The 13,913-nt window shown below is 43.4% G+C and overlaps 1 protein-coding gene across 1 annotated transcript in view; it reads left to right on the forward strand.

The window, feature by feature from the left end:
- The window catches only part of BTBD16 (BTB domain containing 16), a 1,066,677-nt gene that overhangs the window by 342,251 nt on the left and 710,513 nt on the right, over positions 1-13,913 (forward strand). Inside the window, exon 7 of the mRNA XM_069611979.1 lies at positions 9,298-9,444. Coding sequence (XP_069468080.1) covers positions 9,298-9,444 — 147 coding nt within the window. The remainder of the gene's footprint in view (positions 1-9,297; positions 9,445-13,913) is intronic.

The following is a 13,913-nucleotide window of genomic DNA, read 5'->3' on the forward strand; positions in this document are numbered from 1 at the left end:
TTCGAGTAGAAATTGGAATGGAATTAAGAACGTTTGTGCAGGCTTCACTATAGGTTTTGGTCATTGTAGTGATGGGAGGATCTAAGGGCAGAGTATCATCATGAGGGGTAGTACGAATTCTGCCACATATTGGAAAATAATTGACCAAATTCGATTTAACTCCCGTCAATTGTGTCGGAGCCTGCTCGTTCTGGGACTCCAAGCACATGGATAAGTTTTTTGTTATCACATTGTCTTTTTTATTTCTTCATTTGGTTGTTATTGGCACGTTGTTGATCTCTTTAGGATATACAGGTGCTTCTTTGTTGTCGGAGTTGACAGATATGATTTCTTTGGGAGAGTTTGCATTGACAAACGAGATAGGCATTTTTGGGGTATTTGTTGCTTTGCTAGGTGGTTTCGAAGTAGGTTTAGTGGGCAGAATTAAGGCTTCTTGGCTTTCTTTTGAAAGTTGTTGAAGATCAATGTGGTCTTCATCTGTTGTTGTTTCAGTAGTAATGAGTAATGACTGAATAGGTGGGTTGATTTGAGTGCTGGAACCTTTCGTCAGGGCGTCCTTTCTTCTTTTAGCATACCTTTTAACAGCTCTTTGATGTGGTTTTTTAGCTCTCTGAGACGAGACATAAAGCCAGTATTCCTCTCTATTGAAAGATGTTCTCGAGAGTCCGGCTGCATTTGTTCGAGTACTTTGAGCAGCTCAGTTGGACTATCGGGGCCGTTTTTAGGCTGAGTGAATTTTGGGGTATATAGCGCTATGATGGTATTCATTTTTTCTATGGCTGTTTTTAGCTCAGTTGGAGCATTTTGACAAATACATACAGGGAGGTTTGGCTAGACTTCCAAAGAGATTGAAGGAGGTGTGGAAGTTCGTTCTAGACAGCACTGAGTATTTTTATTTTTGAAGATTGGATTGGTCGCAAGTGAGTGATTTTATGTTCGGGCTACTTTGAGGTTTTTTAGTGTTTCCGCTGCCATAATAAACCCTTCAATGCAATCCATCTTTGAGGACATGAGTAAGAGCATTGATTTAATCTCCTTCAATTCGAGGTGGGTCAGGTCGTGGCCTTTGTCGAGGAGGTCTAGGATCCGGATGATCACCGGAAAGGAACCGGGGGAATGTTGGATAGGACTCTCATCAGGAGATGGTGATAGGTGAGAGGAATGATTGTGTATTACCACAGGTTCCAGAGTTAAGGTGGTTTGAGATGGAGGTGGCTCTTTGTTTATATCATCAACAATGTCAGTGCTCATGTCCAAAAGACTTTTAGAATAGTTCGTCAGGTGCGAATGAAAGGACATGCGCTTTTTTACTGAGTTAAATACTATTGGTGTCAAGGTGCCAATGGAGCAGCAGACGGCCTGATCAAGCGCCTCCATTTTCTCCATAGTTAAATCGAATTGCTTTTTGTCGGTTTCAAAGACCAGGGGTGATTCAGAGCAACTTCTGAAATCATCTATGGCTTTGCACACGTCGGTGCTAATCGAGGAGGGAGAGACAGAATGCACGGAGGGTGCGAGGGGTAGAGTGTGATTAGAGATTGGGGAATTTCTCTGCACATGTATTTGGGCAGCATGTGAAGCATGACAGGGCATGGGCAACGCTTCTTTGACATGAGCTTCGGGGGAAGTCGATTCAATGTATGAGGTTTTCCCATGACATACAAGCGAGTTAATGTTACTAGAAGAGAGCGGAAAGGGGGTAATCAAATTGCCCTTAGCGCGTCTTAGTCCACTCGCCATGTTTGTATTAATAGGAGATCAACGTTGTTGATCCAAGAAAGGGAATTTTAGTGCAAATTAGTTAGTGTGTTTGAATTTGATGATTATAAGCACACTGAACATAAAACCAATGTATGCACTAAGTAATTTGACAGCACTTGGCTAAGTAACAGAATCAACAAAAAAAATGGCTAAGTAAGAGTATGGCCTGTCAAGCAATGAGCAACAATTATTTACTCCCTTTTACCTGATGTTAGAATGTTTAAAGCAACTAGCAACCAGCTGCCAGCTAACAGCAAACAGCTCTACTTATAGCGCGTACTTAATGCGTGCGCTCAAATGCGCGCGGGAAGTAGATTATATGCACTTCCTGTGTTAGGGGGCGGGACCAGCTGAAATAATGGAAAAAAGGGACATATATAAGTAATATATACTTATATTAGAGTGTATGACAACAGTAATGAGGGCAAGTAAAGAAATACCAAAAGTCCAGGTAAAGTCAGGCAGTCCAGGCGGTTTCCATGAATCTTGAGCACGTAGGGCAGCATAACTGGACAGCAAACAGCGCTACTTGTAGCGCGTACTTAATGCGCGCGCGCAAATGCGCGCGGGAAGTAGATTATATGCACTTCCTGTGTTAGGGGGCGGGACCAGCTGAAATAATGGAAAAAGGGACATATATAAGTAATATATACTTATATTAGAGTGTATGACAACAGTAATGAGGGCAAGTAAAGAAATACCAAAAGTCCAGGTAAATTCAGGCAATCCAGGCGGTTTCCAGGAATCTTGAGCACATAGGGCAGCGTACCTGGACAGCAAACAGCGCTACTTATAGCGCGTACTTAATGCGCGCGCGCAAATGCACGCGGGAAGTATATTGTATGCACTTCCTGTGTTAGGGGGCGGGACCAGCAAAAATCCAGGTAAAGTCAGGCAGTCCAGGCAGTTTCCAGGAATCCTGAGCACGTAGGGCAGCGTAACTGGACAGCAAACAGTGCTACTTATAGCGCGTACTTAATGCGCGCGGGAAGTAGATTATATGCACTTCCTGTGTTAGGGGGGCGGGACCAGAAAAAGTCCAGGTAAAGTCAGGCAGTCCAGGCGGTTTCCAGGAATCTTGACTTCCCTCTTTGCCTGTGATGTCTCCGCCCTTGCACTTACCTGTTGCCTCCCCAACATGCACCTCTGGCACTTCCTCGCCTGGGGGACCCTAATTACACTTACCTCCACCCCAACCCACCCCCTTTTTTTTCCTTTTCTTTCACTGCACTTGCACGCTCTGAATGTCACAAGGCCTAGTAGGACTGCTGTTCATTTCTATTTATTCATTGTCAGTCTCACTGTTTATTTGCTCCCCTCTACCCTTCCCTGTGCCGTGCCGTGCAGCGCATAGAAACACTGTCTTCTTGTATAAGGGACATATAAGTGTCAAATAAATAAATAAATACACCAGCAGGGTTTTATGAGAGTGTTGTAAAAGGGGGTGGGGAATCATGGGACACTCTCTAGAAATACTTCAAAAAAGGTTTTTTAAAAAGTTCTTAAATAATATAAACAGTCCATACAGTGCACGGTACAAAAAGTATACATAAAAACGTCTTACTTCTGAGACAGTTTGGCTAGGGCTGACTCAATATCCTTGCTGCTGCTCTTTCTTGATGTTCTTCTGTCTTGAGTTGCTGGCAGGAAGGCAACAGGCAGTAGCAATGTGTTAGGGCCTCAAAGACTTTACTTGGGCTCAGCTGTGCATGCAAGGTGCAGCGCAGCAATCAGATGTAGCATGCGGAGCCCCACACAACTCTATTTTTAGCCGGCCTTGGATGTCTGTAACGCTGGACTCTCTCTGCTGTGGGGAGCAGCAGTATTGTGAGTGCCCTGGGGCTGCAGCGGAGACTGGGGGCCCCCTGGGGAGAAGCAGTGATCGCAGGCGTTCCAGTGCAGGCCTGGGCAGTGGCGGTGAACAGGCATAGAGTGGAGTGCCTCTAAACCCTTCCAGTGTTTTTACCGTTATCCCTCGAATTGGCATTTCACTCGCACCAGTCGCTGTTTTTTTAGTTTGTTTTAGAGTAAAGGATTACTCACATGGGTCCTTTACTCTAATTTCGGTTCTTTGTTTTTCAAGGATGCAGATGAAGGCACCGGCGATCCTTTTTATTTTTTTAAATCCCCCACAGGTGTTTACTTTGAAAACTCCAAGGATGCCTGACATGGATGCTCGCGCTGGCTATCCTTTTCTTTTTTAAAATTTACTTTGAAAACTCTTTAGTGGAATCAGTACTGCATAAACATTTTAAGTAACTGGCAGTCAAATTGTTGAGGGGGGTCGCCTTGGAACTCACCAGTAAAAAATTACAAAAGTAGTCAAAAAGTAGTGTGCGTCAGGTAAGAATTAGCACAGTTTAATTTAGGGCCCCTGACGCAGCTGGGACAGCAATATTCAAACAAAACATGTAACAGAACTGCATGAAAAGCCACTGTCAAAGAAACATCCCTAAAGCAGAAGTTTTTATAATCATCTAAGCTAATTAACATCAGTCACTTTGCAACATAAAAATGTTCCCCACGAATAGCTGATTAGTAATGGCAAACCCCTATAGAAGAGCATGCATTACATTCTATGATTGGGCCCTGCAGACCTTACCACACCACCCCTGGTTCCTCCCATGTGACATCACAATACAACCACCGATTCCCACATCATAATGCAAATTCATTGAAACATTTGAGATGACCAGCAGAACCGTATTCATCTGTCCCGCCCATCTTTGGTTTGTTAGTAAACAAAAATGAAAAAAACAGGGGTTTGGGGGGAACCCCCCATTTAAAAAAATAAAATTAAAAAAAACATTAAAAAACATTTTTTCAGCAAATTTGTGTCGAGAAAATGGCATTCGAAAATATGCCTTTCGAAAATATCACTATAAACCCTTTCAGAGCCTTGAAACAAGAACACGTTACCGTATAAATGTCGCACATTAAGAACTCTTCAACTTTCTTCCAAAGCAGAAATCTAGTCAGGGGCAATTTGAAAAAGCCACAGGCTTTCTGGAACCGTCAGTAGATCAGGCTTTGTAAATTAAATATGCTGAATTATAAAATGGTTGTGCATTCATTGCCTGTCAGTAGGTCCCATGCGCTCTCGTTTATGGCCTCGACGGTAAAAAAAAGTTATTTACTTCTTACCGTATGATCCTGGGGTCATGGGACTTGCAAAGTTTCAGAAGAAGCATGTTTTGAGGTCTATTTGCTGTGCCTCAGCCTAATGCTAAATTGTATATATTATTGCAAAATTGTATATACTTACCTGTGATCCATCTTTATTATCTATGTTTCTTTAACATGAGACACTATTATTTAGGGCATTCTCCGGCCTAGTTCAAGTTACTGTGTGGCTATCAAGGAAGCCCCCTGCCCCGTTCAGAGCGCTACTCCCGCAGCTGGTAAGATCAAACCTTTTTACCGTGCTGAACAGAAAAGTCGCCCAGACCTCCCACCTTGCAAGTGCAGGCCCATATTCAGATTGGCAGTATCTATCCTTGCCATGCATTTATATGTGCTTCTTTCGTGCATGCATTCTGGGACTTGAAGTTTTCTTTTTATGACTTCATATCCCAGAATGTAATGGATCTACATGATTGACAGGGTTATGGGAGACATGTGGGCTGTATGGGGCCATGATTTCTTAATGGTCCTTCACACAACAAGTAGTCACATGCCATGTTTGTAGTGAGTACACAGTCATGAGAAGAATAGTACATCACACATCATTTGTGTCCCCCCTCTCCTGATCAAGACATACATAATCCCACATGCATTTTGCGGTGCCTTTACATATTATACTGTTTTTGTTTGTTCATGGAAAACTATGTAATGCAATTCCTTATTTATTTGGTTCCCCAAACTGCATTAATAGCTTGTGTCTTTATGGCAAGGGACTCCTGGAGCAGCACAAATTCAACCTTACCATCTTTTACACAAATAAGAGGGCATGGGCAGGCAAGGTCCTTTGCCTCTAGAGTTTATGCTGATCAGCAAGGTGGAGAATGAACTCTTATATACTGAAAAATGATCAGATCAGACAGGAGGTGACAGAAGAAATTGATAACTTCGTCCTAATTAATAGGACTGCCGATGTTCAACTTTCAACAGTTTGGGAAGCTCTGAAATGCTTTGTTAGGGGGATACTGATTTCAAAAACTGGCAAAGAAAGGAAATTGAGAACGAAAAAAATTCAGAGACTCTCTTCTGAAGCTAAGCGCCTGGATGTTCTGTTTGCAGCAACCAGAGATGAAAATGCAAAGAATGAACTACGAAAAACTAAGTATGAACTTAACAAACTCATCTCCAGCCAAGTTGACTATGCACTGTTTAGACAAAAAATTAATTATTTTGAGAATGGTGAGAAGGCAGGGAAATTGCTGGCACATCGGCTGAAGATGGCTGAAAGCGATCGTTTCATTCCTGCAATAAGGAGTCTTGCTAACACATTGGAGACGCAGCAAAAACAGATTAACAATTCATTCCGTGGCTTCTATGAAAAACTCTATGCCTCAGATCTGTCCTGTGGAAATGATGAAATTGAAAACTTCCTTGACTCTCATGTTCTCCCTAGCCTGACAACAGATGATGCGATGAGTTTAGAAGGGAAGGTGGAAATAGATGATGTTCAGCACGCAATTTCAAAACTAACAATGGGTAAATCACCTGGCACTGATGGACTACCTAATGAATTTTATAAGGCCCTCCCTGATTCCGCACTACAGCTTTTGTGTGATGTTTTTAATGCTGCTTTGAATCTGGTTCACTGCCGGACTCAATGAGACATGCATTGATTACAGTGATGAGGAAGAAAGACAGATCTGCTACCAGATGTGAGAATTATCGACCGATCAGTCTGATAAACTGTGACTGCAAAATACTGGCCAAGATCCTGGCTGTTCGGTTAAATAGGGTGGTTTCAACTCTGGTACATGAGAACCAAGTGGGTTTTGTCTCTGGCAGGGCAGTGGCGGACAACATGAGGCGCCTGCTATTGACCATTGAGAAAGGGCATAATCAACCAATTGCCAGTGCGGTCATTTCCCTGGATGCTGAAAAGGCATTTGATCGTGTTGAATGGAACTTTTTATTTGCATGCTTGGGGAAGATGAAATTTGGGCAAGATTTCCAGCGATGGGTTAAGTTGTTATATACCAACCCTTCTGCAAGTGTGCTGACGAATGGCCTTATTTCCGATCCGTTTGAGCTTCATCGTGGTACAAGGCAGGGTTGCCCTCTTTCACCTCTCCTTTTTATTATATCTATGGAACCTCTAGCAGTGAGCTTAAGGGCGGATGTACGCCTTCAACCGGTAATTGGAAATGGTCGGAATAATTTGGTTTGGTTATATGCTGATGATTTGTTGATTGCCCTTCAAGACCCGGCTGTTGGTATTTCTTATTTGATGCAAGACATTCATTCCTTCTCCGTGATATCGGGATATAAGATTAACTGGAGTAAATCCGAGATCCTTCCAATCAATGGGTTGTGTCAACGACATACATGTGTTCAATTTCAATTCAGGTGGTGTGCTGAAAAGTTGAGATATCTTGGCATATGGATTGGAGCAGACATAGTGAAGTTACCAGCCATTAACTTTGCTCGGATTCTTCCGACTCTAAAATCAGATTTGATGAGGTGGAGTCTTTTGAAGTTATCGACATGGGGCAGAATCAACTGTTTGAAGATGAACCTGGCTCCTCGGATAAATTACTTCCTGAGCATGCTCCCCATTAAGATACCAGGAAACATCTTTAAGGAGGTCAATAGGATTATGCAGAACTTTATTTGGAATGGGAAGCCTCCGAGACTTGCAATCTGGAAACTTCAACTCCCATTGAAATTGGGGGGAATGAATTTGCCTAATTTCTCAGACTACCATTTATCCTTTTCCACTCGACATTTGTGCAAAGTTATTGACTCTGGAGATGTACAGTCTGAGCATTTTGACCTCTTATCTTGGGAATGCAGTGCTGTATCCCAATTAGACCCGAGAGCTCTGCTAACCACTCGAAGGAATAAATCAAGAAAAATCAGCGCCCTTACTTCATTCTTACAAGACTGCTGGTGTGAACTCTCAATCCGTATGAGTGCAGATCCATATTTACATCCAGATGCCTCCATATGGAATAATCCAGCCTTGAAGTATCAGGGCAAAACACTGTTTTGGACGGAATGGTTTGTGGCTGGTATCAAATACATTGGAGATTTGTTTGATGGGGAGAACTGGTTAACGTTCACTCAGCTTGGCCAGAGGTGTGATATGACGGAATGCTCATTTGCCGAATATCGAAAGTTGAAGATTATTATTTCGGCTTGTATTGAGGTGCCACAATTGACTGTTCAGAGTCCAGCCTGGGCAGCTATAACTGTATGCCTCAGTGCATCTCACCCTGCTTCTACCATGTATAGTATCATAAAGGCTACTCGGAAAGGTGATCCGAGATTACATGCTCTGTGGGCGGAGGAATTGGGGGAAGATGTGAACTTCAGATGTTGGCGAAGGTGCTGTGAGAACACTCGTTTGGTGAGTTTGGATTGGTCCCTCAGAGCTTCTCAAACGAAGTTGTTGTTTAGGGCCTATTGGACGCCGGAGAAACTATTCAGGAGACAACTTTTAGACAACAATCTTTGCTGGAAATGTAAATGTTCTAGAGGATCTCTGAGTCACTTGATTTGGTCCTGTCCTAAAACGATGCAGTTCTGGTAAAAGGTATGTGAGAGATTAAGTTTGGTCTTAAACATTGCAATCCCCATGAATGCCTCATTATTTATTTTAGGCGATGATTCTCTTCTGGAGGAAATTGACTTTGGAAAGAAAGTTTGGCTGCTACGTGCATGTATGGTTGCTAAAAAATTCATTTTGAGGTCCTGGAAATCGAGTAATTATTTCAACATTGATGATTGGGTGGAGGAGCTTCTTACAATTTCGACATATGAAAGAGCTATTTACAAACTCACTGATGACATTGACAAGTTTTGGGACATTTGGGGCTGCTTTCTTGATGCCTATGAGTAAAGCAGAACTTTGATCTGGGACAATATATGCATATCCTTGTACACTATTGTGTTGTATGACATCTATAGGATGTGCATTGGTTGTTTTATTATTGAATTTGTTGTATGGTTCATGCAATTAGTATTCTTAGTCCTTATTTCCTGCATTTGCTCTCTTTTTTCCTTTCTCTTTCCTTTCTTTTTCCTTTTTTTTTTTTTCTTTTTTTTTTCTTTTTTCTTCTTCTTCAACCGGTTCTATTTTTAGTACATTGATGATTATTTTTAAATTGGTTGTGATATGTTGCTTATTTACATTGAATTGATTGGCTGTATGTTTATTGGATTATTCATGTTCATGTTTATTTATGTAAAAATAAAAATTATAAAGACCAGAAAGGGCATGAAAACAATCACATGCAATCCCTGCTTAGACCCGGGTTTCAAATCGAATGCATGACTTGTGTCTACACTACATGCCTCTTAAGAACAGCATGCACACAGTCCAATCTCATTTTAACAGCTATATCCTTTTGCCTTCAGATGTTGTGCTGCACGCTTTGGGCATCGTGTGGGAGGTGCACCGGCCATACCTCATCAAATCAGACACACTTGCACATCTTCTGAGGTTGACAATGGAGCATAAGAGACTGGAAGAAGGACTGCAATCAACAGAGAAATACAGCACAGGTGAGCAACCCCCAACATTGCTGGCTACAAAGAGGGAAATTGATCTCACATAATGACACCAACATTCTTATGTTCCAGAAAATCATTCCACCTTCTCTGCACCTGTAAATCCATTATTTGACAGATGAGTTTGCCAATACCGCCAGCCTGACAAACCAATCCTGATGGGCTCAGCAGACTTGAGGTTTTGGCATTACACATTCAGGCAATTTTTGGATCCAAAAATAGGGAAATTAGTCACTTGTCACTTGCTACTTCAGTTAATACGACTGGCTGGGCTAATTGCAAGGGCTGCCGAAACACTGGCCATATTCATGCCTCCTTTTGTGACATGAGATCGGTTTTTGCCTTGAATGACAATTCCTTTGATTCAAGGCCACTCTTGTACAGTGTTATGTTATGTAATATTAGGAGTTCTTGTAAAGCATGAGCAAAGAGAAGACATCCGCCACTAGGCACTGCGAGGGGAAAACAGACACATCAAGAGGACTATGCCATTCAAAAAGCCAGGTTTTCAGGAGTTTCCTGAACGGTTAGTGGTCCTGGGTGAGTTTAAGTTGGGTTTGAAGGTGTTTAGAGAGGCAAAACCAAATGTGAAAAGGAGCTTCCACCTATTCTGCACCTGAAATATCATGGAAATATCACATGAGATTTTCTAATAAGGATATGAGAGGATTTGAAGGATTGAACCTCCAAAGACATGCCTGAAAGAATGCGGGCCCTCACCAGAAGAAGACTAATGGGCCATACATAAAACTTTGAATTGGTAACCAAAAGAAGTGATCTCATTACAGCGCAGATATGGGATATTAGTTAGCACATGAGCCTCCGCATTCTCAACGCATTGGAGTCTCTTCATTAAGTAACTGGGCGTTCCCAGATAAAACGGGTTTGCACTGCCCAATACGTACATTTAAAAAAGAAATCTTTGAAAGGTTTTCAATTTAATTGTCTTTTGATGAAAGGTCAGTGTTAGTTGAAGAGGGTAGTGGGAATTGGTTGGCAGAGCGAGTTTCCCTGGATGTCGACACCTGCTTTATTTTCACATCCCAGGTTCAAAGTGTTTGAATATTGCTGGCTTTGTTCAAGAACTGGGTTTGGCACTCTTTTTTTAGAAAGCACATAATATTGAAGTTTTCATATGAGATTGGGGTGGGGGGTGGTAGCCGACCTGCCTCCAAGATGGTAGCACCCTAACTAAGCCCCAATAATCATAAAATAATGCATTTTCTCGCAAAGGGGAAGTGAAAGGGGGGTGATCCTCTTTGATAGATTATACAGTGAGTGATCGGAGCACAAATCCAAACAGCAGACTTGCCTGGGGCCAGGCCTTCAGAAGTGTGGCGAGGAGGCTGTTGTGGCGCCCAGGAGACTGCATAGCCCAAACTGGTGGCAGTCCGAGCCAAGGAGCGTGCTGGAAGCCTTGGTCCACCTCCCCCTTATGGGTGCCTCCTGGACGTTAGAGAGAATCCACTGAGGTAGGAGACTGGGTGCCTTCTGACACAGTGGGAAGCCCTGCAGCAGTGTCTTGCATCGCACTGTTAGTGGGGCTGACTCGGGAGGCCCTTGTTCTACCGGGGCTTCAGCTGGTCTCTGTGGCACGTGGATGTGCTTCTGCTCCAAAACGTTAAAGAAGGAACATGGTGGAGGGCACAGTAATATTGTTGTTCAGTACAGAGCCTTGACCCATGCTTTAGCTTAACAGAGGCATTCTTGCTGTATATACAAACCATTGCAAAGAACTTTGAGGCACCATGCAAGCTGAAGTCTTATACGAGTTTAGAGGGTGATGTGACAATGTTTTGCTGAGACTTTTCTCATCAAGGCCTGCTGTGGAGGGCGGAAGACCCACTTGTGGATAATCGTAAGTATCAGGCGACACGTATAATTGCAGTACTGTCTTTGACACCGTCAGTAGAGTCTATCTGATTTGACTATTATTATTGTACTGCCCTATATGCTGTGTTGGAAACTAAACAAGATATTAATTTGTCCCAAACCCGAAACAAGGGTAAAGCCCCGTTACACTGGATGTGTGCCCCATATGGCGGAAGTGGTTAAAACAAACAAAACTGGAATTTTCCAAGCTGCATATCAATAGTGAGATGGGTCCGAGCTTGGCTACTAGTATTCAAAGCTTCCCTAACATAGCAACAGCAAATGCAGAATGAAAGGCTGGGTTTGGTGCTATGGGTAGTAAGCTGGACAGCTTGCAATTCAAGGTTCTATCCCCTCACCCCTCATGCCCTCACACAACTCAACACCCACCCTGTTAACAGGCAGATCCAGTGTTCTAAGTCGAGAAAGCCCCCACCAACTAGATGATTGGTCCTTTAACGATGACCTGGCTGTTGCATAGACACGTGTAAATTGCCTCCTTATAATAGAGCTTTAGGATGATAAATATACACGCAGCAACATGCCCTCAGCAAAAATATACTTGCAGCAAAGTATTGAAAATCACATGTAGAAAAAGCCTTTAAACATATTTTCTTTTTACATACATTTATATAGTTTTCCTTTATAAGCATGGTGTTGTTATATTAGGTCGTAGAGTTGGCACATGTCCTCATTATGAAGTTTGTGTATGGACAGTGTGAGCTGCCATCGGTCATTGTGAGCAAGAGAACGGCCATTTCAGTATAACATCAAGGCTACAGGCCGCTCATTTCACCATGGTTTTCTGCTAAATTGGTTTTCAGAACTGAGGCCCCTTTAATTGAATTTTTGTGATGATTGAAGGTGCCTCAAGGTCAGGATGTTTTGGTAGGAAAAACAGACATTGATTAATGGCTGCAAAGGAAGCATCCCCCATAACTTGAAACCCAATTCCAGACAAGCAGGTGCCATCCAAGGCGACAGGCGAATAAAATACACAAAGGACACGACCTCGCATTAGAGCCAATTTACAAAGTTAGAGCATGAACACAGCGCCACCAGTGCCGAGAAAGGTCCAGTTTTGTGAGGTAACTGCTTTGATCTTTTGAAGAAAATAGATGAAATTACATTTGAACAGCGATGTTCGGCTTGGCGGTCTATCAAAAAGATAACAGGATGGTCATGGTGTACTGGTTTGCAGCTTGTGTCCTAATGGGAGTCGCATGATGTACACTTGCTGGGCTTGGAGAACAGAGAAACCCCATTATAATGTTCAGGTCCTTCACAACATATATGCCCTCCCTATTGTTTCGCACATTCCCAATGGTCAGATCTCAGTGAGACGCAAAGTTATCGAAAAGGATTTAGGATCCAATTGTTACAGAGCTTCTTTGTCAGGAATATCTCTGACAGGCCAACCAATAAGAACACGGTCCGAACATAAATGAGGTCATGGTTTGAGGGTTAGAGCTAGACTGATAGTCGTGGAAGCAACCAGCAGTTTCGGTGTGGAGGGTGAGCTGAGAGATAGCCAGTTTGCCCAGGAAAGGGGTGATAGAGATAGGGTGGTAGTTTGCCGGAATGGAGTGGTCAGCAGAGGGTTTCTTAAGTAGAGGGTGCACATGGGGGGTGCTTAAGAGAAGTTGGGAAAACTCCAGTGGCAAAAGAGAGATTGCAGAGATCAGCCAAGGCTGGAGCGAGAGAGTCAATGTTGTCCTTAATGGTTTTGGAGGGGCACAGACTGGACTTGTCTAGCGACCTTATCAGGTGTGACGGGAGTGAAAGAAGAGGAGTGGTGGAGGGGTCAAGGGAGGTTCCAGAGGTGTTGGTAAATGAGGTGGTGTGGAGAAGAGAGAGGAACGTATGTCTTGGGTTTTTGCGTTGAGGTGTGCAGCCAGGGCCGAGCAAAGGTCCTGGGTGGGTGTGACAGAAGAGGAGGCTGCTGCAGAATTGGGCAGTTCCTTACAGTCTTTGAAAAGTTTGGCTGTGTTGTTTGATGCCGCAGAGAGGCAGGCTTGACTAAAGACTCTTTTCTTGGTGTGGATGTAGAGTCGATATTGCCTTTGAAGGAGGCGGCAGGCTAGTTTGTCAGAGGGTCCGCCAGACGAATTCCATTTCCACTCAGCTGCACTCCACTTGCGTTTAAGGGTAGCCAGATTGGAGTCATACCAAGAGTTGCACTTTTTGGGAGGCTTCAGCCAGACCATCATGACGGGGGCAAGAGTATCAAGGGTGTTAGATATAGAGAGATTGAAGTTAGTGAGGGCTGTGTTAGGGTGGGAGTCAGCCGCAGGAGTAGGAGGTGGAAAGTAGCTGGAGGCAAAGGCAGCCGCAGTCACTCTTTTCATGAGTCTGGTGACTTTGAGACCGAGTGGCCATGCCGGGTGTGCCAATGGAAGAGGAGAGGAGAGCTTGAAGTGTGATGAGAGAAGAGAGTAGTCCGTCCAAGAGAGAGTGGTAGTGAGAGGGATAGAGAGAGGGATGTCGGTAGAGCTGAAAGCATCCAAAGTGTGGCCCGCTGTGTGCGTGAAGCCAGAGGGAAAGATAGAGAGGTAGAGAGAATCCCATAGGTTGCAGAAGGGTCCTGAGGA

This window comes from Ambystoma mexicanum, chromosome 8 (genome assembly GCF_040938575.1).
Source record: "Ambystoma mexicanum isolate Mex_15411 chromosome 8, UKY_AmexF1_1, whole genome shotgun sequence".
Lineage (NCBI taxonomy): Eukaryota > Metazoa > Chordata > Amphibia > Caudata > Ambystomatidae > Ambystoma > Ambystoma mexicanum.